The sequence below is a fragment of the Alternaria atra genome (genome assembly GCF_907166805.1).
Source record: "Alternaria atra isolate CS162 genome assembly, contig: 28, whole genome shotgun sequence".
Taxonomy (NCBI): Eukaryota; Fungi; Ascomycota; class Dothideomycetes; order Pleosporales; family Pleosporaceae; genus Alternaria; species Alternaria atra.
Window position 1 is genome coordinate 1,095,152 of NW_025091326.1, and position 26,487 is coordinate 1,121,638.

A 26,487-nucleotide genomic window follows, 5' to 3' on the forward strand; every position below is an offset into this window, starting at 1 on the left:
AACGTAGGAAACGGGACCACTCTCGATGCGCTTATTTGTCGGTTATGCCGAGGAGGGTGTTGAGGTCGGCGTTGGGGTCTTTCGGGTCTGCCTTGGCTGTTGGACTGTCAGTATATGTTGGACTGGTATAACCACATGTCCATGTTGCGAATTTTGACATGTGTCGTCGGTCTGACGTACCTCCTGATGACTTTGGCTGTTCTGAGGGGTGGTCTCGTGCCCATTGCTGCTTTGCTTGCCTGATCAACGCCTCCTTGTGTTCCCAGTCCTTTTGTGCGGCCTTTGCCCTATCGGCAGCGGATAATGAGAGCTGGTGGTAGGCACCGTAGAAGACGCCGAATCCGAGTGCGGACCATCGGAGGACCTGTAAATACCACCATTAGCCTTGTTGTTCCATCTCTAGAGCTAGCAAAAGTCCCACAAGGCCGTGTTAGAGACCTTGGCAACCGCTTCGAGGGGCATAGCGTACGTTGACACCGACGGAAGTGGACATGGTGAGGATCGTGCGAGGACTTGCGATAGTCGTTATCGGGCTCGTATATGTCCAATGGCAGATATTCCGGATGAGCGATGGAAATTACACCGCTGGATGGGATCCGGAGAGTCGTGACGAGGGCGTCGGGGCGGATGCGGGTTGTTGGGCGTTGAGCTGTGAAAGTTGAGGTTGGACCTGGCGCAAGATTTGGTCGGGATCGCTGGCTGCGAGCTAGTGCCCTCGTCCCTGAACCACAGCTTGGCGCGACGTTGAGCAACAACCGACGCGCCTGCCTCTAGTTACTTTGCACTTGGTATAGTCTGGGGATAGTTGAGGTGGAGAGGATACAACTTCCACATCTATAAACCCGCCTACGTCTTGCACGACCAAGTTCGACACATACTCGACCAAACATCCCACACTCCACGTCTCCACGTCTCCGCCATGGAGTCCACAATGCAGCAACGGCGCGATGAGATTCTCGCAAAGAAGGCCAAATTGGCCGAATTGAAGCGCCAGAGGGAACTGAGAAAGGCAGAATCCGCTAGCAGGCAATCCATGACTGGCAGCCCACTAGGAGAAGTAAGCCGCCTGCTCAAGTGCGTCTCACCAGTGACTGACTGACATATCAGGTCCTTTCACCAACACCAAGACGCAGCGAAGACCTCGACCGCAGGACCGATGTCACCAACCTCATCAACAGCATTCTTGGGGAAAGTAGGCCTGGCTCTACACAGCCTGGCTCTCCAGCAGGCGCTGGACGAGCAACCCGACCGACCTCAGTAGTCAGCGCAGGACAACTGAGCAGCGACAATGAAGGATCCTCCGGCTTCCAAGCGCCTACCGGCATGGTGGACCGAGAAATGCAGACTCTCTCCCTGGGCCCGCTGGCAACAGTCTACGAGACTGATGGCGTCGTCACAAACGAGGTCAAGAAGGAGAAGGAAATCATCACATACAGCAAGGGTGTACAAGCAAGCATAGAGTGGAGCCCGTCGAAAGATCGAGGAGTTGGGGGAAGTGACACAGAGCGCAACGAGAGCCCAACGCGGTCACCAAAGAGCAAGAGGCTGAGCCGGAGGCAGAAGGAGAGGGACGAAGAGATTAGAGCGCAGTTGCGCAAGGAAATCGAGGAGGAGCTCAAAGCTGTCCAACAAGCACCTGAGGAGGGTGCACCGCAACCAGGCTCAGACGAGAACTTTCCCTTCAAGACACTCACAAACGAAGAATTGACGGCTGTGGAGAACTCGGAAGACTTCATTGGCTTCGTCGAGCGCAGTACCAAAGTGTTGGAACGAGCGCTCGACCAACAACTTGACTATGATATCTTGGCAGACTACGCAATTGGTGGTGTAGACGTCGACGACGATGACGAGGGTTATGGCTCCAGCGGAGGCAAGAAGGGTCGGCGGATCAAGGAAATTGCACAATTCTGGGATGAGCGATGGAGCAAGAAGAGAATGATCTCGGATCTAGGGTTCTCTACAAAGGTACGAACTGAGGCGACGTCTCGCGATTATAATACTGACAAACTTTGCAGTTCCCAGAACTCGTCCTTGCGTCATACACAAAGAATCCGTCCGCTCCGCACGACCCAGACGGTCTTGTACAAGTTTGGAATATGCACATGCACGATCGACCTGAGTACATTTTCCACGCTCAGTCTGATATCCTCACCGCGAAATTCTCCCCGTTCCATCCCAACCTCATCATCGGAGGCGCATACTCAGGACAAGTGTTGCTTTGGGACACCCGCGCGAAGTCTGCGCCAGTGCAGAAGACGCCACTCACTGGCTCCGGTCATACACATCCGGTCTACTCGCTGGACATTGTTGGAACCCAGAACGCAAACAACATCATCTCATGTTCCACGGACGGAGTTGTGTGCGGATGGACCGTCGATATGCTGTCACAACCCCAGGAGTTCCTCGAGCTGACATCACCGCCACCAGCGAAGACTGACGATATGGCGGTGACTAGCATTGCCTTCCCTCAGTCAGATCCAACCTATTTCCTCGCCGGCACAGAAGAGGGCACTATTTACCCTTGCCATCGCTATGACAGAGCCGGCGCGAAGGCAGGTGTAGATGGTCGCGTCAAATACACCGGCCATGCCGCACCTGTTATGAGCCTCGACTTCCATCCTGCCAAGGGTCAGATTGATCTAGGTGACCTTGTCCTCTCATCAAGTGTTGACTGGAGCGTCAAACTTTGGAAGGTCCGTCCACCAGCTGCCACAGGCGCTACCAATCCCACACTTCCTGGTGCCACGCAACAAGTCACACCTGTCCTTGATATTGCACGCGAAGATCTTGTCTACGATGTCCGATGGTCGCCCGTCAAGCCTTCGGTCTTCGCGCTTGTGGATGGAGCAGGAAGTCTCGAAGTTTGGGATATCAACGTCGACGTCGAGGTGCCTGTTCAATCGGTGAAGCCTAGTGACGGCAAGCGTGGCGCGTTTACGAACATGCCGACCGGTCTGGGCTACATGAACCGTAGTCTCAACAAGTTGGCATGGGAGAGGAACGAGGGACGCAGGGTTGCCGTGGGTGGCATGGATGGCGTCGTCACCGTATTCGAAGTGGGTGATGACCTTGGAGGTGTACAGACACGTAGTGAGGAGTGGAGTGGCGTCAAGAGGCTGGTAAACCGGTTGGAGGGCCACGGAGATGGTGTCAACGGGAAGTGAGGTCCTATCGAACGCCTCTCCAAGTTCGCTCTGAAGGCCTAGAGAACGGTTGTGGCAGTGCTTCAATACCCATTTCTTTTCAGCGGAGCATTGTTCTGGAGTCGGCAGTTTACTTTCTACCATACCCCACGTATCACAGTTCGGAATGCCATACAGAGTGCCCGTCCCAGAACACTCCAGGCGTGGCGGTGCAGCAACTCTCGTTACACAATTGCGCACGCCAATTATTCTAGCACGTCGCGTTCTCGTCCCACAAACGGTGATCATGACCAAACTCATCATCTCCACGTTGCGATGTCATCAGGGCGGCCCGTTAGCGCACAAGGCTAAAGTCTGGATCAGGGAACACCTTTTGGTCCCCACCAGTTAGACTTCAAGGAACCCCTGGTTTGCACCGCCACTTGCACGCCGCACCTCCACACCTACATCATCGCATTCAACAGGTTTCCTATCGCGAGACGGGTGCTCGGAACAAAACGTTACATAGATGGATCGGTCGTCCCCGCTTCTGCCGTTGCAGGATTAGCGAATAGCAGGTCCTTTTACCGCCACCTCACAAGCCTGATAGAATTAGGGCCTGGCTAGTATGTTAAAGCGTTGACGGTGCTGTCCCTCCAACCGGGTCCGTTCTTTCGTCAACAACGCTTCTTGATGAGGTGATGATGCTTGGTGCCTTACTCAAACTTGTACCGGCGTTGCGATGGCCCATTATTTCGACTGGTCAGGGTGGGAACCATGAGCAGATGTAATTACACCTTGTCGATTGCGAATTGATTGTTGGGTTGGACTACTTGCTGATATCGACAAATTTAGTGCGATAACATCCTGCATATCGGCGGTCAAGGGCTACTTTCCCTGCAATACCACTCCGACTCCAGACTATACGTGCCTGTGCGAACAGTACCTATGGCGCGTCTCATGCTTTGACAACTATGCGTCCAATTCAGCATCGCAGCCAGATCGTTGGAGCGCCGAGAGTTACATGAGCGATTATTGCCGTGCAGCCGGTAGCATTGGCGCAGAAAAAGTACAGCGGAACCACCAGCGTCAACATAGACAAATTGGTGATCTTCTATCCAGTATCGTTGGCGATGTTTCCTCAGTACTCTCAAGCAACGGTGTTGCGGTGCCTACGGCTATCATTGAGAGTGTAGCGGGTAGTGTGGTAAATGCTTTACCCACACCTGCGAATCCGACGAGCATTGCGGCTGAAATTACCGCTACGAGTGCAACAGGGGATGCAAGCAGTACAGCGAGGAGTACAGCGAGTACTGGACCAACATTAACAGGAGCATCTTCAACAAGAAACGACGCCTCAAGTACTGCATCGCAAGTACCAACATCATCGAGTTCTTCCGCTGCAGCGGCATCGTCCTCCGACTCAAATTCCGGCCCATCAACGGGCCTAATCGCCGGCGTGGTAGTAGGAGGCGTTGCAGCTCTGGCCTTGATTGGCATCTTCATCCTCCTTCTCCTCCGCCACAGGAAGAAAAAGTCTAGAACCGCAGCCATGAACGACAAGGAGGCCAGTGCAGCAGCATCTTCGTCGTCTGAACACTCTCCACCACCAAACGGCGCATATGCCCATGTTCCACAACAAAACGCGTACCCTACCACAACCACCCTCCCTACGCAGACCGACTTGTCCTCAACACAACCGACAACAATGATGTCTCCAGTATCGCCCATAACACCCGGAGGTCAACCACCATGGGCATCAACATCAACTTTCGGAGGCGCAGCAGCATTGGGAGCTGGAGTCGGGGCCACAGCCGCAGGACACACTCTACACAGCTCGACCCCCGCACCCAGATACTCCGAGGAAAAGCCACCCCAACACCATCAGTATATTGACTCAAAAATACCGGAAAGTAACGAGATGCCGACAAACGCCAATGTCTGGGAAATCGACGGCAGAGAGATGCCACCGCCTAGTGAACTTGACGCTGGGAAGAGAGATGGATTGAACTTGGGGAATGTAGGGAGTACTGCAAATACACAGGGACAAGGGCAGAGTCAGCAGCAGGGGTATGTTGCATATAGATCGCCGAGTGTAGAGAATGGACAGGCGAATTGGAGTGGGCAGAATGGCGAGTTTTTGGGTAATAGACCGGTTGGTCAGGCGATATGAGTAAGACATACAAGCAATGAAGTTATGAGTCTCGCATAGGTACGCATGCACGTTAACATCCTATGCATGACTTCTATCTCATCTCCCATCAACTCCTTCCTAACCAAGCAGTTTGTGGAAAGTGTGTGGGTCTCATTTTTATTCCTGCCCTCCCAGTTAGGTCGAGGTGCCGAAGCTGTAGATTGTAGTAATTTCCACCTTCATTCTACGATCTCTACTATCTCTACTATCAAGATGGCAGGTCGTCGAACGGACCGGAGAATTCCATGTCGAAGCCGTAATCCTGGAAAGCCCAGTCCATCTGAGGGTAGGATGCATCGAAGCTTGGCCATATCTCATTGAGCTGCCTTTGCAATGTCTCATCGCTATACGAGAACCCCGGGTTATTCGTAATCACACTATTATTAGCGAACATAGGTAGGGTTGAGACCCTTGTACTGTCGGATGTTGAAGTGTTACTTCCGTGTACGTCTCGCAAGCCATTCAATGTCCCGTCGCTTATGAGTCTGCAGAGTCGCTTTGCAAGTTTGCCCACGCCTCTCACGCTAGTCCATCGTTGACTAAGTCCATCTAGTGCGTCGCAACATCGATGAAGATCCTCTCCTGCCTTGTATATCTCTCTTTCGCCATCATGTAATGCGCGGTAGATGGCCGTTGTGGACATGGACATCGCGTATGGTACTAGTGGGAGTGGAGGAAGCCCTTCGCACCCTTCCCGAGAGACAATTTCGAGCACTTGGTCCGCCGAGGCAAGACGTCGATTGTATTGTATGGTGTTTGGCCCACTATAGCGACAGGATAGCATGGCAGCAACATGATACCATATCTCTAGGTATGCTACTCCCTTGAGCGAATTGAAGGACAAAGTTGAGGAGGGTCTTACCTCGATGTGACATGTGGAACTGATCAAAGTTGCTTCCGCCTGTGAGTTCCGAGAGCGATGGAAACTCCCAACAGCCATCCACCGCGGTCGTGGAGCCAGCTTTGTAAGCCCTGGTTGCGGTGGTCATCAAATCTCCGAGCCTCAGGCTCACAGCCATGACTTGAGAGCGATAACTGTCTTTACTTGGTGCTATACGATCAACACCAATATCCGCATCATCGATGAAGAAAGGCCCTGCTGCCATGATGGGTTTACCTAGGCGATCAAAGTTTCGAAGTGACCACCATAGATATTTACACTCTTCGTCATTGGGATTCCCAGGTGTCTTCAAATGTATACACATGGACCAAGCTTCGCAGATGGCTTGCGAAAGACAACTAGACGCGCGATCTATGCCAGCTAGCCCATCATTATGCAGATGCATCAGTGCTAAGATCTGGATCTTGACGATGCGGTCGGGCTCCAAATCTGCTTTGATAGCAGCATCTAGCCCGGCCAGTAGCTTTGATGCAAATTCTAGAGGCTCGAGGAGGGGGCCGGAATCTGTCAATCTTAGGAAAGGGGCCGCTTGCTTCGTCTTGCAGGCCACGAGACACATTGCCTTCACCAAGTGTATAGACGCTTGCCCGTTGCTGTGGTCGCGGAACACGGAGGCGCCATCTGTAATGGGAGCGAGGTCGTCTAATGTCGAATTGTACAAAGGCAAGAGACCATCTGTCGTTGTTTTGGGTAGAGCAGTAAAGGCCCCTTCTTCCTGTAGATACCTTCGATACGACTTTGATAAGTTCGGCGGCGCCGCGCGGATCTTGTGTTGTTTATACCATACCAATCTGCGTCGTGCTTCGTATGCAACAGATGAACTAGGTGCTATAGCTTTTGGGGTAGGCCGCGATGTTACCGGATGAGGTATTTGTGCCAAATCGCTTGTTCCCGGTTCGGCATCCTCTGATAGAGCTGCAAGAACGGATTCAGGATTGTATTCGCTCACACGACCGGGACTTGGGTCAGATTCGCGGGTGTCGACCTCTGGATGAGGTCTTTGGACTGACTTCATTGCTCTGTAAACTCGCTCCTTCCTTTTGGTCCCGTGGTCTTCAAGGTGGTAGCACCGTTTCTTGCGTGCGCGACAAGCTGGGCATGCTGCAGCTGTCCGTTTCTTCGGTGCCTTTTCGCCCGATTGCCATACGATCTCCATAGTCGAGTAACCTCTTCGGATCGTAAGTAGTTCAATGCATACAACTGGCGGGAGCAACCCACATTAGGCAAGATGTCGACGAGGTGTGTCGTTGTCTACCCGTCCCGAAAAGAGAAACCACTACCTACCCCGCACCAGAACATGACCCACCATCATTACGCGCAACACTTGTATGAATGTTGTTGGCCATATCTTGTTCGCTGTTTCTGATCCCGACCCTGATTTGGATGTTTCCGCCTCCCCACTCTTGTCATTGGAGTAGAATGCGGGGACAATGACCACTAGTCTTTTTCTGGGTCGGCAGGCCTGATCACTCTACACTCTCCAAGCTTCGCTACTCCACCTGAACGCCCGCAACGAGACAAGTGATTATTCGACACGAGCAGTATTTGCTACGATGGCCTCTGATTTGATGCTTCACGGGTACCGGTACATGGGTATGAGGTTGCGTTGGTTAATGCAGACGCACGGTGAGATGTAGTATAAGAGCAGCTGTACCGTCAGTCTCACTGGCATCAGTTAATCATTCCAATCGCCTATACCTTCTGCTATTAAACTACGCGCCTAGTTCCCCAGAAATATGGCTTCTCCTCAAGTCAAGCGCTATGTCATCGTAGGCATGGGCGTCAGATCCGCGTTTTACTACCAAAGCATCATTCAAGACTTCAAATCGGTTGCTGCAGTAGTGGGAATATGCGATACGAACCAGACGCGTATGAAAGCTGCCAACGACCGAATGGTCGAACTGGGTGGCGAGCGCGTCCCGACGTACAAGGCAGAGGACTTTGACAAGATGGTCAAGGAGCAAAAGGCTGACGTCGTCATCGTCACCACCATCGACAAATTCCACCATGTATACTGTATCCGTGCCATGGAGCTGGGTTGCGACGCCATTACCGAAAAGCCAATGACTATCGATGAGGAGAAGCTACAGGCTATGATCGATGCCGAGAAGAGGACAGGCAAACAAGTTCGTGTCCTCTTCAACTATCGATATGCACCTCATCATACCAAGATGCGCGAACTTATCGACTCTGGTGTCATCGGCGAGGTTTCGACCGTGCATATGGATTGGATCCTGGATTGCGCGCATGGGTCTGACTTTATGCGTCGGTGGCATCGAAACAAGGATACCAGTGGTGGCATTCAGATGCACAAGTCGATTCACCATTTCGATCTGGTGCATTACTGGTTGAACACAGAGCCGGAGAATGTCTACTGCGTTGGCAGCCTACGATTTTACGGTAAAGAGAATGCAGAGCGACGTGGAGAGAAAAACCTCGGCGAGCGCTATCTCAACAACGAGGCTGCCAAAGATGACCCGTTTGCCATTCATATCGACCAAAACGCCCAGCTAAAGAAGCTTTACCTGGAAGCTGAGCACGAGGATGGCTACATTCGTGACCGCAACTGCTTTGCTGATGGTATCACCATTGAAGATAATCTCTCCATGGTCATCAAGTACAAGAACAAAGCCGTCATGACATACAACACATATGCTTATGCACCATGGGAGGGTTATCGCTGCGTCTTCAACGGCAGCAAGGGCCGCATCGAGATAAATGTCGTCGAAGGCGGATACTCAGCTGGCGGCGAGACCATCACGAACGAGGGGCTTGGGGAGCTTGAAGCCAACTACATTCAGGGCGGCGTGGAGAAGACAAATATCGTTGTCTATCCATTGTGGGGTAAGCCATATGTGGTGGATGTCATCAAGGGGGAAGGGGGCCATGGCGGAGGCGACCCTCTTCTGTTGAAGGATGTGCTCGTTGGTAGCGACGGTGAAGACAGCTTCAAGAGGGCTGCGTATATTCGTGATGGCGGTAATGCCGTTCTTGTCGGCGTTGGTGCCAATAAGTCCATGGAATCTGGCTTGCCTATCCAAGTGCAGGATCTGGTCAAGTGGTAGTTCCTGATCTTTCCTATCGAAGCTACAAAAATGAAGATTGAATTGACAGTCGATGAGCTGTTAGTCGTCCACTCACATGCCTCCTCGGAAAACTTCGATGACAACTGGTGTCTCGGTTGCTGATGGCCGACATAGCAAGCCATTAGCCTCACCTTAGCATATTTCACTCTTATAATAGAAATGAGTGCATACTACATCACAAAATGTTACGCGTCTTTTCGGCTTTACAAACCCTCGGGGTGCGGCAGTCTCTTCGCGTGCGGCAGCATTGCGGAGACCCGAAAACGAAACAACACTAAGTCTCTTCAGCCAATCATGTATCGTCCACGGTGAATCTTAGCCAATCACAGGCCAGTAGGAAAGTTGTTTCACCACGTCAATCCGATACGCATCGCTGTTTGCGTTGGACCTCTACGTCAGACTTGTGAGCACTACGTTCTCAATAAGGTAATTGCACGGGTTGATAGTGATGATCCGGAGTATTGGAACGGGCGCAGGGTCCTCGACATCCAAGTGAAAAGAAGCCATGCCAAAAGCTTGAAATTTCGCCGTTGACTGTTTGACATCTTCAAAGTATTGACGGAAGTCTCCATTATCATGTTGAAATAACTGCCATCACAAGGGCCAAGAACAAGAGACTCAAACGCCACGAAACAAACATACCTAACAGCACGATCCAAAATGCGAAAATCCTCCCTCCGAAAAACAACTCTGCTCTCCCTCCTTGGCATTTCCTCCGCACAAACGTCATCATGGGGTGAGCCATTTGCCGTGGACCCTGCAGCACCAACATCATCAACAGACAATCTCATCCCCCCCGCTTCCTCAACACCAACATGGGGCGACGCCTTTAGTGTTGACAACAGCGCTGTCGTCACCCCGACAAGCTCGTTCCCAACATCAGATGCCACAGCGCCGAGTCTAGCAGTCGATACAGCATCACCGGTGCCTTTAAATTCAGCGACGTCGGATGTTACGGTGATTAGTGGGATTCAGAGTGTTGTCGCGTCGAGGAGTGCAAGTTTTGATACGAGTGCTAGTACGCAGAGTGTTACGGGGACGAGCAGTGGGTCGGCGGCTGCTGAGGCTACAGGTGCTGCGGCGCCGGCGAGGGGTTTCAAGAAGATGGGTTTGGCTGGAGCGATTGCTGGGGCTGCGGGAGTCGTGTTTATGTAGATTGATGCAAGAGAGAAGGAGGTTGCGGAAAGGCCAAATTTGGCTGATGACTAGCAGATTTGGAAAGACTAAAGATATTGAGAATCTGATTGCGGCTATTTAATTGGATCAATGAAGTGACATCAGCTTGTGAGAAGAGCTATGGGAACGAAACTGAGTAGTGTTGGCGTTTGGAAGATTTGATCATAGGTTGAGAAGGGTTGTTGTCTGAGGTTGATCAGATTGAGATTCACATATGGCCTGTTTATAGCTCATGAGTGTCTGCTACAAACTTGATCAAGCATAAGCATGAGCAATCGACACGAATAATCTTACCACACTGCGTTAACTCTTTGTGTAGCGTGTCATTGAGTTCTTCTGGGTACAGGTCTGGATAGCATGCAGTGCGTGAAAAGGCAAGGGTAACACGTAGCATGTATTCGATTTATGACGAGCTCAGTGCTTTCACATCAACTTGGCATCTTCGCCATCGTCGTTAAAGTGACGATCCTATAATGCGAGTGAACCCAAGTCGATATATTATGTAAATGTAAATATCAATAATGATGATTATGTTAACAGCCTAGTCATGATACAGAAATACCAGCCAATACAATAAAACCAACTAGTGGAAGCGAAGAGAGCGACTACGTGGACAAGAGGCATACTGCATGATGGCGCCCAACGTTGGGCTATGGACTCTGCGGGTAGCTGCGGGCTGAACAAGAGAGAGAGAGAGATGATTGATGCAAGAACAATCTCACAAATCGTGAGACAAAGCGAAAGCGAAAACTCACCATGCACTAGTCGGGGTTCGGTTTCAGCTGCTACCGATTTACCATCCCTCCAGTATTTAGTCTTCCTTTCTCAGTGCCAACTAAAAATATCCTTCAGCGCTGACCGAGCCATAGGCGCCTTTACAATTCGTAATATAATGTACAGCGCATCCATTCGTCTCTAGGCTCCAATAGTGGGCTGCATATCAGCCTCGGCCCGAACGCTACTGAATAGCGCCAATGCGAGGAAGTAGTGGCAAGATGTTGTGTGGTCAGGGAAAGCCGTTGATCGCGTGATGCGAAATATTGGACGCGCAATACACGGCAGCACACTGTGTTGCCTGTCTACACTCTTTTGGGTTGGTATGCTGGTGGCTTGCTTGGTATACCGGTGTAAACTTGCGCAGTACTTCTACCTTAGTGGTGATAGAACTCGGTGTACGCCGGCCGGCTAGTTGGTGGTGGCGATGCAACCGCTGCTGGTGTGGAGCTCTGCGGCTGTGTTTCCCGTGAAGCCAGAGTAGAGTGCTAGGGTCTTTAGAGAGAGGCAGGCGACAGCGAAGAGACAAGATGAAGAGGTGTAGTTACGGTGTGGCAACGAGCAGCGGGTTCTTGCAGCTTGCTGATGCGTCTGTGGAGAGGTGGAGACTAGTCCCGCTGTGGGGTCGCTGCAGGGCACTCAACCACAGTTTCCAACGCGCAACGAGCGAGCCAGCAGGTGTGCGATCCTCGACTCCGCGTTTCAGATTCTTCAGGTATGTGGGGATTCAGACGTCATGCTGCGCACAAGCCAATGGGTAATGGACTCCAATGCTGTGGACAACCAGGTTGTCGTGATAGACATGCACGAAATGGCGCGCATGCGACGCACAATGACAGCTTCGTACCACGGTACTGACAGACATGACGGACGTGGTACCACGCGGATGTTTGATCGTGGCGTCTGTACTACGAGAAGGAAGATTCTGGGGGTACAGCGGAAGTAACAAGCACTCGAAAAAAAAAGCAGAATGAAGACCCTGTTTCACAATGAGTGCACATCAATCGAAAGCGAAGGACCTCGAATAAGCAAACGTACATCTGGCAAATCATGAGACTAAGGTATACCGCAAGCACACGTATCACTGGGAAGACGACAGATGAATGAGGCAAATGCTTCCATATTATCATTTTCTGCTACGTCCATACAAGCTCTTTGCATAGCGTTCCCATCCGACACATCAGATCACGGACGCCAGTGCTCGCGTGAATAGATTGACACTAGATGGTAGAGGAGGTTCCCACAGATTCCAATGCTAATATATCGTAAAAGGACAATTAAACTATGAGGTCGTGAAGGAAAGCGCTTAAGCGAAGTAAGCGAAGGCAGCAGCGGCACCGAACATGGCAGCAATGGGGCTGCCGATGAGGTTGGCACCGGAGTCGGTGACCTCAGGAAGGCTGGCGCTGCCAGTGGCGGAGCCAGAGGCAGAGCGAGAGAGAGTAGCAGTGGAAACAGTGGAGTTGACACCAGCGGAGGGGCTGATGGAAGCGGAAGCAGAGGCGGTAGCGGCAGCGCTGGTGATCAGGCTCGACTGGGCGCTCTGAATGGCGCTGCTGAGGGCAGCAGAGGCAGAGGAGGCAGCAGAGGAGGCAGCGGACGAAGCAGAGGCAGTAGCGGAAGAGATGGCAGAGGAGACAGGGCTGTCATCCTCGTCAGAGCCACCAGTAAGAGGGAACTGAGCGGAGTAGTTGATGGTGGTTCCCTGCTGGATCTGGAGGGCGTAGTCGTCCTCGTTGGGGAGAGAGGTCTCGGGGGTCCACTCGAAGGTTCCACCAGTAGCGGTAGCTGTGACTGGGTTAGTATTGTGGGATCAGGTCACGTAGGGATCCAAGACATACTGGTAAGAGTGCCGATAGTGTCAAGGTCGGTAGACTGTCCCTGGCGGAGGATGAAGGTGGTGGGAGTGTCGTCCGCAGGGGAGTAGGTGATGGTGTAGGTCTGGCCAGCAACAACACCCTCGGCAGGGAAGTCGTTGATCTCGAGGGCAGCGACGGCGGCAGCGAAGGCCGCGGCGGAAAGGATGGTCTCGAAGAAGCGCATGTTGACGGTAGTTGGATTGATTAGAGTATTAGAACTGTAGTAGCTGTATGGGTATATGTAGTTGGATAGAGAACGAGTGACTGTGTACAGCGATAGTGCGACGTGAGAGTGAAGAAGAAAAGACGACGGCGGGCGACGCGGTATAAGAAACAATACGCTGACACCCAACGGTGCCTTGGACCGGATCGAGACGCCAAAGCGACGGCAGAGGATGCAAAATTGCCGACCGAATGTGGTATGGTTAGCTCTGAGGCTAATGAAGGAAATGCTCATGCGCCCAATCGGCCGTTCGCCCAGTGAGACGCTTGACCAGGAGCCCCCTTTTCCTCTTCACCCACAGCCCTCGAGACGCATCTCGCCTAGGAACAGAGCGAGCGTCTAGCCTTGGGCCACTCACCGACGAATGCATCCCGGCGCATGAGGAGCACGCCAACGGCCGCTGTGCCACGATGCTAGCTGCTTGGAGGTTAGGAATAAGCCATCCAATAATCCGGGGAAATTCAGGGGCCTCGCTGCCATCCTGCTGTCGCATGACCACGCTGAACACGAGAGGGTGATTTGGAGTACAAAAAGATAGCGACCGACTGTCGTTCCAACTCTTCGACGCTGGAGACGATGTTGCTGGCGCAAGGCACAACTATCGTTGCTGTACCTGCATTGGCGCCGATGGTGCCCCCCTGCCCCTACTCGTTCGGCCACCCCAGCACATGCCATCTTACTTTCCCTTGCCTAGCAAGTCAGCTCCACCACCACCTTATGCGAACGCCGGTTTCGCACATGACCTGAACAGCCGAAGGGCGACGTCATCTTCAGCCCGGGCGACTCCAACCAGCGCTCTGATCGCCCCCTATCGATATGCGCCGACATGACTGCGATCTGCGACCGTCCCTGGACAACTTTGCCAGCTTGGGGGCGAGACTGGGTGGTCGGTGCGACACCGGCGATGAGCTTACGGTTTCTAGCACAGAGCCGATGTGTGTGCAGACGGCCCGAGATTCAGGTCCCACTGAAAGGAGATTTGATTATCAACTGGGCAGTCTGGCTCGACTCGACCGAATTGTTCGGCAGTAGAGACGCGGTAGAATTGAGTGAAGCGGTGAATGTTCAAGAGACGGATATCCCAGCTCGCTATTGCACATGTGCACTCGGTATAGCTGGGCGCCACGGAGAAATAGAACATACTATGTTGGCGTACATTATGCGCGCTTTGCTTATGGTAAGCTGCAGCATGTCATCCTTACAGCTCTGCAGAAAAGCCAAATGCATGCCCAGCATCGGCAATGTTGAGACCAAGACAGACAAGAGAGTCACTGAAACCTAGAAAAGAAGAGCAGTAAGTGGATGAGGTCATATGCGTTGGCATGTAGGGAGTATCCTGGGATGTGTGCATGTTGCTGAATGGGAATCTTTCGCATCGTCGATTCCACTGTGCTGCAGGCTCAGAATCTTTATGCCGAAAATCAATGTGCGTGTGCAAGATGTTTGAGAGCATGTGCTGCAACACTGTTCGCTACACCCGGCTGTTAGAACTGACAGACGGAGAACCTCTCGGCCATATTATCAGTCGCGTAAGGTTTCATTGAGAGGCAGTTGGTGGTCATTGGATTTCCGTTCTCCCCACGAACCATGTCCATCCTTAGTCCTGTCCATGTTTTTCTGATTCATCAAGCTCTTGTCGCATTTGCAACAGGTTAACTCCTGTCCATTTGCTCCAACTTAAGCTCGAAGCGCTTAACCATTCGGGTTTTGTTTCATCACGTCCAGCAACCTTCAAGCAAATACATCCTCCTCCCACTTGGCCTCATTCTTGATGAACTCCACAGCGTCTTCGGGGAAGGTCTCGTCCATATTGTTCTCAAGTGGGGTCTGACTCTGCTTGCCACGTGACTTGGGGGTCGCCTTCTTCTTGGAAGGAGTCGCATCGTCGGATCCGGAAGACGCATTCTTCCTCTTCTTGGGGGTTGCTGGGGTAGTCTGACCTACACACTGTTAGTGCCGGGCTCGTGAGAGGTCGAGAGAGTGTTGATACTTACCACGCTTGTTGCCAGGTGCCACGGGTTGGAAAGTCTCGCCATTTTCGGCACGGGCTTTCAGCTCCTTCGCCTTGGCCGTGATTGTGCGGAACTGATGCTCAAAAGAACTCGCAGTACGTGTGCCATCGAGAGCTGACATTATGTCGTACTGCGCCCTGGTGATGGTGGTGCTTCCCAAGGCCATGAGGAGGACAGAGACGCAATCGGCTGGGACCATCTTCTGACCGTCCAGGATAGCAGTTTTAGGGGGCATGATGGTGATTTGTAGAAGGTATGGTAGTGAGGGGATTGTGTAATGTGGCTTGAATAGATGTGATGATGCACAGCGGTGCTCGCGCTGGCTAAGTGTGATGTAGCAGGATGGAGCTTGAAGTGGGGTGTCAAGAGGATCAAGTAGAAAGCCAGAGGGCGAGCTGAGATGGGCATGCGCCTCGCTGCTATGCTCGCGTAGTGAGGGGATCTGCTGTCTGAGCAGAGCGGCGGTGACGGTGAGAACTTGTGGGCCTTTGTTGTGCATCACCACTCACCTTCACGTAGAGAAGGCAGGCTTGCACAGGCTCACACCTGTCTGCGAGCTGGATGTAGACCTCACATTCCAAGGGCAGGTAGCATTAGTATAACGTAACCTATTTGGGGTTATAGTCTCTAGGGTGGTCGTCTGCAACGCTTTGGGGAGGCATTTGGTAAACCATGAGTAGTGTCAAGTTTTGATAACTTCAAAAGCGCTAGAAGCTCGTGATACTGATTGCGCATCATACACTGAAAGCTTTCTCATCCAGAGGTATGGTCGTTAACTCCCCCGGTTGCTCTCCATCTTTAGCCCAGTCGCCCATATCCATCAGCCTATCTCTCTGAATCTCAAGCTCCTTGTTCATGACTTCGCTGTTCGGATTGCCTAAACTTCTTTTGAGCTCCTCTATCATCTCTTCCGCTTTGGCCTTCACGCTCTTCGTGAACGCATTAGCCGGTCCATGGCTTAGGTGCGCAACATCCAATACCTGCTTTACCAGCATCATGGCGATGAGACCCATATTCACTCCTGGCGCACCCACGCCCTCTTCGGTGCTGGCTAAGTATGCGGCCAGCATTGCCATCTGCCAGGTCTGCACTACCCGGACCGGGTGGAAAGGAACTGGATACAGCTTGGGAAGTATGTGCTTGTACCGCTTTGCACACTGTGCCCATGCCTCTTGATATTTCCCTACGGAAAGTAGGTTTACGATCAAATCGTCGCGGACCGCAGCATACGGTTGGCGGTATATTGGCCAGAACCTTGACTCATAGCATATCTTGAGAGTTTCCTGCAACGCATCGATAACGAGCTTTGAGTCAGCCATTCCTTGAAGCTGGGTGTAGAGGTTGAAAGTCTTCTCTTGGCTCTCTGCCATTGCGGCTGTTTCGTCTTTGCTCAAGACAAACTGAGGATTTGCTGGTACTAGCCAGTTGTCTTCTTGGAGAGTGGCCTTCTCCTGGCATTTTGCACAGCGACAGGTGAAGAACCATCGGGATTGGAGTTCCTCTTGCCGCTTGTGGTAGGGGTTGGTGGTGTCAATGTAGGAGATGAATATTTCCTTGTCTTTTCTGATGGGTCGGAGGGTGCGGATGGCCACATGTGGTCCATCCATCATAATGTATGCGTTCGGATCACAGGAGTGATTCATGTGACAGAGCGTGGGATCTATCATGATACCCAGAGGATCCAGTGTAGGCGTGATCAGTGTTAGAGCGTTCGACATCACCTTGTACGATTTAGCAAGAGCACCTGAAAGGGTTCGTGATCAACTTACTCGGCCATACATTGCGGCAACAAAGTCCTTGTCGAACAGATTTTGTGACAACGAGAACTGACCAGCACCCATAGCCATGAGTTCAATGTTCTCATAGGTTCCGTTGCGCTTGAAGTCATCGATGTGGGAAGGCAAGCGACAAAGCAGCTCCCATTCTCCATCAGGGATAAGACCATGCTTCCGCCTGGTGAGTAGTTCCATGCATGCAAGGAAGGCTTTTGGGAGGTGTCTACCAGCCATTGGCTTCAATATCTTGCACTCATGCTTATGCCCCCGGTTCCATGCGTCTTTTTGGCATGCCTAATGCTTCTTAGTTTCGTTTGTTCATCAAGCGTCAGCTCGACATACCTTGCTGCAGTATTGAAATCTTTGGCAGGCAGCACATTTATTTACTTTCGCTCCTTCGGGTACATACAATCTTGTTCCAGTCGATGAGCCCTCTGTCCAGAGGTAGCAGTTCGCGCAGGTGTCAAGCAGTCGTTCGGTCTCTAACGAGCCAACAAGCGGGCGCCTGAAGCTGGCAATTTCCTCGCCCGCGCCGAACCTTCGATTTGCGAATATACCATTACCGACGCTCTCGCCCTTGCTGTTTACGCAGATATTCGATTTGGAGATGTAGTAAGATGCTGGTGCCGCTACAGAAGATGTCGGTTCGGTTGACATGATGCGAACGATAGTTGTTTGTTTGTTGGCAAGATGATCAAGTTCAGTTTAGAGGATCTTACACGACGCGTATCGTGCGACGTCATGGTGTCTCAAATCAGTAGTTATTTCGCGTGAAAACGTGAGTTTCGCGACTGACTAGCCTATTTAGGCCTGGACCGGCAAGCTCCCTTGCCCCTCCATGCCACTCGACCTCTGTGTCCCCAGCAACAGATTACCGAGTCTACAAATCTCATTCGGATCCGAACTTTTAACTTGAACACTTCCACTACCAAGCTTGAAATGCGAACACCGTGAGGAAATCATCACAATACCTAGGGTACGAATGCTACGTTTGCACAGGTCAAATAGGGTCAGATTGATGGAGCTCCAATACTTCCTCCGTCATACCTGCGAAACTTCAGACATTGGTACTCTGCTAGCGCATACTCCTACAGCGGAACGGTCCATCGTAAAGACTAGTCTCTTCCGAAGCACTAATACGAGCATCGCAGCTCCCAACACCAGCACTGAAATGAGGAGATAGCGCGCTGCTTGAAGCTCTTCACAAAGAGAGTCTGCGAGACTATTTCCACCCTTGTTCGAATGTGCGCAAGCCCAGGTTTCAACAGTAGCATATCCGGAGGATGTACTAATCCCGCTCTTGACTGCACGACCCCATTCGACGAAAACATAGACGAATACTATGAGTGGGCGACCGAAGATGAAGCTTACGACGAAAAGAAGGCTATTGAGATATGCCGTTTGCTTCTTTGTCTGTTAATTGTCAGCATACCCTTATATGCCGCTATGAAGTGAGGAACATACCGAGCCTTGCTCCCAGGGAGTTAAATTCCACAATAAGATGAAAAGCAACATATCGACCAGGCCACCGCACCCAGGCCAGAAGAGGAACGACATGCCAGTGTCCTTTACGCTGAAGGGAATGGTTCTCTCGAGCTCATCTTTCAATGTGATTCCGTGTGCCGTAAGACCGATGACTACAATGCAGAGGCAGCCGATGAGCGCGTTTAGAGTATGTATGAGAATACTGGTATGTGACATCATGTAGCTTCTCGCTTTATGAGAAAAGATATCAAAACAGCATTTTGCAAACGAAGAAATCTGTAACTTATGTGTCTTCTTGTATGTCGACATCGTAGTATGCCTCCAACTTCTCGATCTCCATGGCTGTGGCTGGCCTTCGCATCGGTAGCACTTTCGCATTCGCTTGAGTCTAGCGCCCCTCAGGCGCTGCGGTTCCGTCATATGTGGAGCTAATCCCCTTTCATCTATACTATCTCTATCTACTTGACAAACACATTCCCTCAGTTCATTGACATGCGTCCTAGGCAGTAGGTATTGTAGAATTGAAGTTTGAGCAGTGCGAAAAAGCTGATACAGTGACGTGCATAGATAGGTCCTACAGGCACGACCGAAGCCCCACCGAAGCCGGACGCTTGTGCAGGCACCCGCAAGCAAACCCTCTAGCCGACGTATTGTACCTGCAACGAGACACTTGAGAATGTGCCCAACGAGGAGTATCGCGCTTGAGCGAGGAGCGATCCATGTACGCACTACATCTTGAAGACAGGCAAACACAGAGGGAAAACCTTGAAATATATTCATAAAGAAGATTGCGACGCAGGCTACCCAGAGGATGAAACTCCCGATCAAACTTTTGAGCGCTACCTTGAGAAAGTGAGGATGCGTGGTCGTGGTACCATGTTGGGGTTGCCAAAGTGTTGTGAGAGCCATGAATGTGCGAATCTTCGTGCTGGGCCAACACGAGGTGGCGCGGACTCTGTTCAGAAGATGCTCAAATATTAGATAACATAACATACTGTCTTTATCTTTCCTACCCGAGATACCAAGAACCGTTGCAACATCGCTATGTGCTGAGTATATTTGTGGTTGGAAAACACCACGAGCAGGCCATGAACCTGGGCTTTATGGCTCTCAGATGCTATCTTGGCACATGTATAGTGAGGAAAGATTGTAGTGTGCGAAAGGCAGGCTTTATACCATCAGTCCAGGTACAGTCAGCATACTGATCAACTTCCACTCAGCGCAGATGTATCCGTGCTGTAGGTGAAGGCAGATGAAGCCCCTTCTTTCTTCTCCCTTACTTTTCCCTAGCAACACCATCCTGTTGAACTTCAAAAATAACCTTTTAAGATTACATGGTTCTTTGCTCGTTCTCCTTTCTTTAAAATCGTCGAGCAGCACATCCATCACTAGTAGATTAATTTTGAGTTCTCGGATACAATAACGGTGTCAAGTGGGAAAAACCTACGCCTCATGCCACATGCGAACCTACGGCGGTCAAAAGACAGTCAATAGAGCTACATGTTCGGGCCACTGACTGCAACGTCCAAACCATTGATATGTCCTTGCCTACGATATTTTCCACATACCTAAATATCTGCTGTGCGACTCTTTGTTTGCTCAACAAGCACACTTCCAGGGAAGTACGCAAAAATTAGACTGAGCGAACACATGGTCACAAGATTATGAAAACCATCCAAAACAGTTAAAGCGTCTAAGATCTCGCCGCGACCTCCTTTCCAATATCTTGTTACAGACTCTCCAGCAAAGAACGCGTACCAAGAAAGGCCAGGCATAAATTCATGTCTCGGTATCCGTAAGAGCCAGTAAGCGAATTGAAATCAGCCGAGCCGAATAGGATCAGATCCTTCCAGAGTAGTGCCGTTGTATCAAAACCCCACTGCGCAACCTCGTGCGCAGTTGTGCTCTTGTAATCGATATCTGCGCGCCGTTCGTCATGTATATCAATAGCAAACCTTAATCCCATAAAAGTTCCTCCTCTACACTCCCTTCTTTCCAAAATACGAAAAACTGGCGGTGAACAAGGCCACGTCCAGGAATGAGACTAGCGGTGTTATCATGCTCCGCGCTGTAGCTTCTCGTGACCTACACTTCGCAACTTGCGTGTACTTCGATCATGAAACCACGTATAAGGTTCCCATCCACACAGTGATATCCTTTTCAAAAGCGTAACCTTATCAGCATAGTGGCAGTCGCTGTCACCTTTGGAAATAAACATGACACTTGGTCATGGGTGACCCAGAGATGTTCGGATCTGCCCTGTCGATCAAGCTAGTGTCGCAAGGAGGTACCATGATACTCCACGATGATCTGGAGAAAGCTATTTTAGCGGGCGTATGTCGGCAATCGGTTTAGTGCCACCGTGATTTGCTTAGGCTGATAAGAAGAAGCTTTCGAAAGGTGGATGCCTTTTCACATGCGTGGCAGGTCAGCCGAGGAAGTCGATGCCTGTTTTAAGCGTGCTACATGACATTTAAACGTCGCCTAGATGTGCTGTGTTTGAGTGGTTCGTGTTATCATACCAGATGCGGGTTGACCTGCTCGGCGGACATACCGAGTCGACCGAGTGGATGTTTTTTTTTCATCGCACGCGAATTACGTCGGAATAAAAGCGCGCTAGGCGAATCACATTGAGCCTGTCAAATGTGAAGGCAATAAGGCGTGCTCCTCGCGATACTGCAAGGCGTTAAGGTTTCGACGGACCTGGAGATCACTACGTATGCGCGCTAGCGGTGGGCCCGAAGAACGACGGCAGAAGCAATATAGGGTCCGAAGGGGTCACTTAGTGAGGCCATGGCTTGCATGGACGCGTGTGATGGACGCGTGTGATGGACGCAAAACGTTGCATTGTAGTACACCCCATGATGTGACATGGGTAGTGCTTGATATCCGAGCTTCGAATGGACGCGCGATTCGCGCACTTCCTTTACCACCCCTATGAGATCGTAATCGCAACGAAGATCAACACCCCCTCCCCCATGAAAAGAAATTAAGTACTACATTACCTAGAGGGCCATGCAGGTTGACGTAGCCATCAGGAAATGGATATGTAAGATTCGTGAAATGGGTATCTATGTTGGAGAAACTGGCGTCCAGAAATGCCGCCGTACATGAATGTCGCCGAAGCGAAGAAAATGCTGGATATCGCTAATCGCAAAAATTTGTACACAAGTTGGCGAATCAAGACCCGAGTGTCAGTGTGGCACTGGTTGATGTTCGCTGGGGATCGCACGCAGCTACCCACTGAGAGTCAGCCAATGCGCAAGCTTTGCCCGCAAAGCCTATCCTCTCGACACAGCCTTCCCAAACATCGACAATCGACTTTTCTTGGGCTTACCTGCGGCCTCTCTCTGCTCGTCCCAAGGTGAGACGTCATTAATCTGAAGGCGCCTGCCCAGACCCAGGCGTTCACGTGGAGACTCATACCAATGCTTGGAGAGCTCAGAGGGCGCGATGGTAGAAGGCGCGATCGAATACGAATCATCATCGTCGTCGCGATCTTCTCGAAGATCATCGGTGCTGGCCAGTGAGGCTTCGTACAAGGTCGGTAGCGCTGGGGCTGATGGCGTCCTCCTATAGTGTGGCATGTGTGCAGAGCGCTGGACGGGCGGTGGGCCCCTGGTTGCCATTGGCCGACTGAAATTTTGAACTGGTCGCTGAGGGGCGTAATGTGGGATGTACGATGCAGCCAAAGACGACTCGTAGATAGCGGTTGGGTCGCTTTGTCGGCGTTCTATGACAGGCTGCGGTTGGAAGAGGAAGTCATGTGAATCGGGCACATCATCAGAATCGTCCTGAGTAGGTGACTGAACAGCATGTGCACCGCTCCCCCATGCACCTTGGCTGGGCCGATCGTTGAGTTTTCTGAAGATGGTCTCTGCAGTGTCCATGACGACCGTATCCGTTGATGTCGTTGAAGAGGCTGGAGAATGCGGTCTGGAGTCTACTGATCCGTCTATGCTCGGGCGATCACTCGAAGTAGAGTCTGACAGCCGAACTGGTAGTTGTGAAATGGAATCATACGTTGCGCCTGCGCTCTCAGATCTTGGAGGTAGCGCGCCCGATGCAGCAGGACCGTCGGGGAAGTAGTAAGACATTTCAGGGAGCGTAGTGGTAGATGGTGAGGATCCAAGCCCAGAAGTCCCGTCTCGGATGTCAAGGTTGGACAAGGACATGGAGGCGACTGAGTTGGGTGGATTGCGAGTACCATCGGTCATTACAGAAAACTTCGATTCGTTCCAGGGGGCTTGTTTGAGAGGCGAGCCAAAGGAGCCCTTGGAGGATACGCTGGTTCTGTTGCCTTTGCTTGATCCGCCTGATGTCGAGTAGCGGTGCTTGACAGAATCAGGAACACCGTCCCATTTCGAATTGACCTTGGGGACAGATGGTGGGAGCTTTTGGCCAGCATAGTTGCTGCTAGCTTTTGACTGAGGTGTGGATGTTCCTGAGTTGGCGTTCTGCTTGCGCTGGTGTTCGGCGAACTGCTCCAAGGCAACTTGAGACGGCTCTTTTAGAGAAAGAAAGCCGAGCACAGAGCCCTTTTTCTTCTTCTTCGATGACTTGGAGCCATTTGACGAAGAGTTGCTGGAGGATATGGAAGCCAGACTGGATGACGTCACGGAGGTAGTTTCGAAGGAAGGGCGGGAGATGTTCGAAGGAGCGTTCGAATCCGGGGTCGCGGGAGGCTCTTGACTATATGGAGAGTGGGGCCCACTGTCTTGGGAAGTATCGGAGGCAATCGAAAGGCTGTCGGCCGGCAGCGGATTTCTGTACTTCAGCTTGGGTATGCGCGCCAGCGGGGACTGTGCTGTTAAGTCTGCACTCGGAGCCATGGCTAACGAACGTGATTTCGGTCGCGTGGGCCTTTAGGGTTTAGCGGGCAGTCGGTGCCAGTTTGATCGTCGTTTGATTGGCAGGCTGTCGCTAAGACGTAGCGCATGTCATGCAGGTGGAAGGTAGTGGACGATAGTCGAGGGTCGAGAAGTGAGGAATTTGAGCGGCATCTGGAAGGATAAAATGGACGTGGAGAGGGAAAGATTGATGACGGGACGGGTAATGAGGGAAATGGGCGTGCGTGTATTGAGCTGGAGTTTCTGCAAGTAGAAGGAGCAACTGAAGGCTCGCAAGGCTAGGAAAAAGCAAGAGCGACTCACCGTGTAGGACGGCAGCCCTGCACGGGTACGCTACACCCATGGAGACTGATTCTGATGGCTATACACGCGGCACTGCCTGTCAAACTACTGCCATTGGCGGGCTGAAGATGGCGGTTTGGTGGATTTCATGGGTGGCTTCGCTCTCTCTCGCTGACCCTTGCAGGCGTTCGGCTACAGGCTGCGTGAATCTGCGAATATGCCGCCGGGCTAGATAGACGCGTTTTGCGAGATGCAAATTGGCAATCTGAAGGCCAGATCTTGAAAGCCGTTGTATCGGTTATGAGTCGGCAGCAACTTCAGACGAGTGCATTGACGTTGCCTCGTGCCGGTGCCGTCTGTAGCTGGTTGCTTTCTCTCCTCTATCCCTGAAGCGTGTTGCCATTCTGTTCGACCAAGGTGTAGATCGAGTGGACATGACATGGTCTTCTGCAGAGGCTGCAAACAAGCGGCGCATCATGCAGTCGTCGTCTGAGAATGCCTCGCACGGCCAGTGAGCAGTGTAAGCGACCTCCGAGGACAGATTACAAGGGACATCGTAATTGTATGCTAACTATCCTGAAGCGCGAATTACCATGTTCGGGTACTCCTTCCCGACCATGGCAGGAGTGATATGGCGAGACGTATGTGACTAGTATCATGATGTGATACTACGCAGAGCCATGCCAGAAGCCTAGTATCGTATCGCTCGTATCGATCCATCGAGTTGTGGTCGGCCGACTGTCTAACATGGGCTGCTGCTGGTTGGTGTTGGATATCTGGCTTGGTTACAGACATGTCTATTAGACGAGATCGACTCTTTCCGAGCTCTCCGTACAGCCGACTCGCAGCCAAAGAAAATCTCGCCCGCAGCCGGCTCCGCACACTCTTCCCAACCAAATAGCGACGTGTCGATAAGTGCGTGGGCGTTCCCGCGCGCAATCTTGTACGACACAAATTCCCATCGCAAATCGCATCTGGCATGGACGGCCCCGGCACAGGTCTAGACAGCGCCTAACCGCCGCCACCTCGCGGCGAACCACCGCCGGAGATTTACCACAGAAGCTCCTAGGCCTCTGCGTGGTCTGACCTTACTCTCACTGCAGAGTGGTCGCCGATCGGTATCCTGCCACGACTCTCCGGCTTTGCGCCTGGAGACGTCTTCCCCTACGCCGCCATGCCAGCGCTCCTGGTCGACACGACTCCACGCCCAGTTTCCTCCAGCGACGCCTCGACGGCCTCGGAACACTCTGGCAACCGCTCCAAGTCGCCTACTCCTGACCGACCGCCTGTATCGCCTCTCACGCCCACGGCTTCAGCTGCCCAGTTAGCTCCTGTGGAGCGCACCGAAGCCCGACCCCGCCCTGCCCCTCCACCTACTGCCACTTTCAGGCCACAGCCGCCCTCTGTCGCCATATCCGAGAGCGAGAACCCAGATGCTATTGCACTGCGATCCGCCATCTCGCTCCTGCAGCTGCAGCGCGAAAAGAGCAAGCGCGACCTGAAAGCGCTCGAAGAGCTCAAGGCAGCCGCTGTGTCTGATCCGCAAGCCTTCGTCAAGTCGCTGCAGGAACAAAGAGCGCAGGCCTCCCAGTCATACCAGGACATTCTCACACCAACGCTATCAGGTCTGGCCGACTCATCAACTAGTAATGACCTAGACGCGAATAGCGCAGATACGCGCAAAGACTCGACGCATATGGGGGCGAAGCCAGACCCACCCAAGTTCCCCGCGATACCACAGCCGCAGAACATTGTGCGATGCCCGCCGATCAATTGGGAAAAATACCACATAGTTGGAGAACCCCTGGACAAGATCCATGAAGAGCAGAAGAAGTGGCCAGGATCTGCTGAGCCTCCACGCACAAAGTCCGGGCAGCGAGCACCCCCACACTCAGTGACGGCGCCATACTCTCCATTCACGGATGGCATCAGCGCCGGTCCATCATCAACAGCCCAGCCTACAAAGAACTCCAAGAAGACGCCGTCATGAGGCCGGGTAGCACCGAGCCAAGCGACTTCGACTCCTCAACACCAAAGCGCAACGCGCAACACTACTACAACCGCTTATAACGATTCCACTCAAAAGTCTGAGAGCACAGGCTGCTCCACTTACGAAAGTAATGCACTTACGGTCATCATGATAGACGATGCCTCACAAATAGAGGACGGGAACATAACAATAGACCCGAATACAAACAAACTCGACCTTCAAGTCTTGGGTCTACTATGGTGCGTTTGCTCACGTAAATGTGGGCTTGTTGAATCCAGTTTCTATTTGTGTCACCCGTAGTCTTTCATCGATTCGTACTCGCACGCGCACATTGCGGCTGTGCACCCCACATTCACGTGGCTGACACATCTGCAAGCGCTGCGATCTTGCCCACACCGATGCAGTACACGATGAAACTCTGTGACACCTTTTCTTTTGCAAAGTCTTCCGTTATCACCCAACCAAAAAAAAAATTAGGCATTGTTATGTTCCAGTCGTACCTGCTTCACCCCTGCACAGTTGCTTCGCTTAGCGCTGCGCTGCGTCATAGTTCCAGGGTCTGAACAACATACGCCCAGCAACACGTCAACATTGTGGTCAGTGTGCTCAATAGGCCCTGATTCGTATCTCCAAGACGTTGATCTTGAGGCTGAGGCCCCGTTGGTCAGGTTTGCTCTTCGCTTGTTGCCATGGCTGGGCCCTAGTTAGTGACGTGCGGGTCTTTCACACGGTCGTCGCATTCCAACCTTGTATTTGCA

At 52.0% G+C, this 26,487-nt stretch overlaps 10 protein-coding genes across 10 annotated transcripts; 4 read left to right on the plus strand and 6 right to left on the minus strand.

Moving 5' to 3' along the window:
* Positions 1-31: 31 nt before the first annotated feature.
* ALTATR162_LOCUS7413 (uncharacterized protein) lies at positions 32-493 on the minus strand (the record flags this gene model as incomplete). Its single annotated transcript, XM_043315041.1, has 3 exons — positions 32-96; positions 181-364; positions 470-493. The coding sequence occupies 3 exons, from the start codon at positions 491-493 to the stop codon at positions 32-34; spliced, it is 273 nt and encodes a 90-aa protein (XP_043170976.1).
* Positions 494-919: 426 nt separating this feature from the next.
* Positions 920-3,164, plus strand: ALTATR162_LOCUS7414 (uncharacterized protein; the record flags this gene model as incomplete). Its single annotated transcript, XM_043315042.1, has 3 exons — positions 920-1,057; positions 1,108-1,965; positions 2,016-3,164. The coding sequence occupies 3 exons, from the start codon at positions 920-922 to the stop codon at positions 3,162-3,164; spliced, it is 2,145 nt and encodes a 714-aa protein (XP_043170977.1).
* A 982-nt stretch (positions 3,165-4,146) lies between these two features.
* Positions 4,147-5,295, plus strand: ALTATR162_LOCUS7415 (uncharacterized protein; the record flags this gene model as incomplete). The annotated part of the gene is made up of 1 exon (XM_043315043.1): positions 4,147-5,295. One exon carries the CDS (start codon positions 4,147-4,149, stop codon positions 5,293-5,295), a length of 1,149 nt encoding a protein of 382 aa, XP_043170978.1.
* Positions 5,296-5,524: 229 nt separating this feature from the next.
* Positions 5,525-7,373, minus strand: ALTATR162_LOCUS7416 (uncharacterized protein; the record flags this gene model as incomplete). The annotated part of the gene is made up of 2 exons (XM_043315044.1): positions 5,525-6,132; positions 6,179-7,373. 2 exons carry the CDS (start codon positions 7,371-7,373, stop codon positions 5,525-5,527), a joined length of 1,803 nt encoding a protein of 600 aa, XP_043170979.1.
* A 580-nt stretch (positions 7,374-7,953) lies between these two features.
* On the plus strand, positions 7,954-9,282 carry ALTATR162_LOCUS7417 (uncharacterized protein; the record flags this gene model as incomplete). Its single annotated transcript, XM_043315045.1, has 1 exon — positions 7,954-9,282. One exon carries the CDS (start codon positions 7,954-7,956, stop codon positions 9,280-9,282), a length of 1,329 nt encoding a protein of 442 aa, XP_043170980.1.
* Positions 9,283-12,559: 3,277 nt separating this feature from the next.
* ALTATR162_LOCUS7418 (uncharacterized protein) lies at positions 12,560-13,296 on the minus strand (the record flags this gene model as incomplete). Its single annotated transcript, XM_043315046.1, has 2 exons — positions 12,560-13,041; positions 13,095-13,296. The coding sequence occupies 2 exons, from the start codon at positions 13,294-13,296 to the stop codon at positions 12,560-12,562; spliced, it is 684 nt and encodes a 227-aa protein (XP_043170981.1).
* Positions 13,297-15,066: 1,770 nt separating this feature from the next.
* On the minus strand, positions 15,067-15,582 carry ALTATR162_LOCUS7419 (uncharacterized protein; the record flags this gene model as incomplete). The annotated part of the gene is made up of 2 exons (XM_043315047.1): positions 15,067-15,275; positions 15,330-15,582. 2 exons carry the CDS (start codon positions 15,580-15,582, stop codon positions 15,067-15,069), a joined length of 462 nt encoding a protein of 153 aa, XP_043170982.1.
* Positions 15,583-16,081: 499 nt separating this feature from the next.
* ALTATR162_LOCUS7420 (uncharacterized protein) lies at positions 16,082-17,779 on the minus strand (the record flags this gene model as incomplete). Its single annotated transcript, XM_043315048.1, has 3 exons — positions 16,082-17,068; positions 17,117-17,416; positions 17,465-17,779. 3 exons carry the CDS (start codon positions 17,777-17,779, stop codon positions 16,082-16,084), a joined length of 1,602 nt encoding a protein of 533 aa, XP_043170983.1.
* A 4,109-nt stretch (positions 17,780-21,888) lies between these two features.
* Positions 21,889-23,439, minus strand: ALTATR162_LOCUS7421 (uncharacterized protein; the record flags this gene model as incomplete). The annotated part of the gene is made up of 1 exon (XM_043315049.1): positions 21,889-23,439. One exon carries the CDS (start codon positions 23,437-23,439, stop codon positions 21,889-21,891), a length of 1,551 nt encoding a protein of 516 aa, XP_043170984.1.
* A 1,474-nt stretch (positions 23,440-24,913) lies between these two features.
* ALTATR162_LOCUS7422 (uncharacterized protein) lies at positions 24,914-25,729 on the plus strand (the record flags this gene model as incomplete). The annotated part of the gene is made up of 1 exon (XM_043315050.1): positions 24,914-25,729. The coding sequence occupies one exon, from the start codon at positions 24,914-24,916 to the stop codon at positions 25,727-25,729; it is 816 nt and encodes a 271-aa protein (XP_043170985.1).
* Positions 25,730-26,487: the final 758 nt, after the last annotated feature.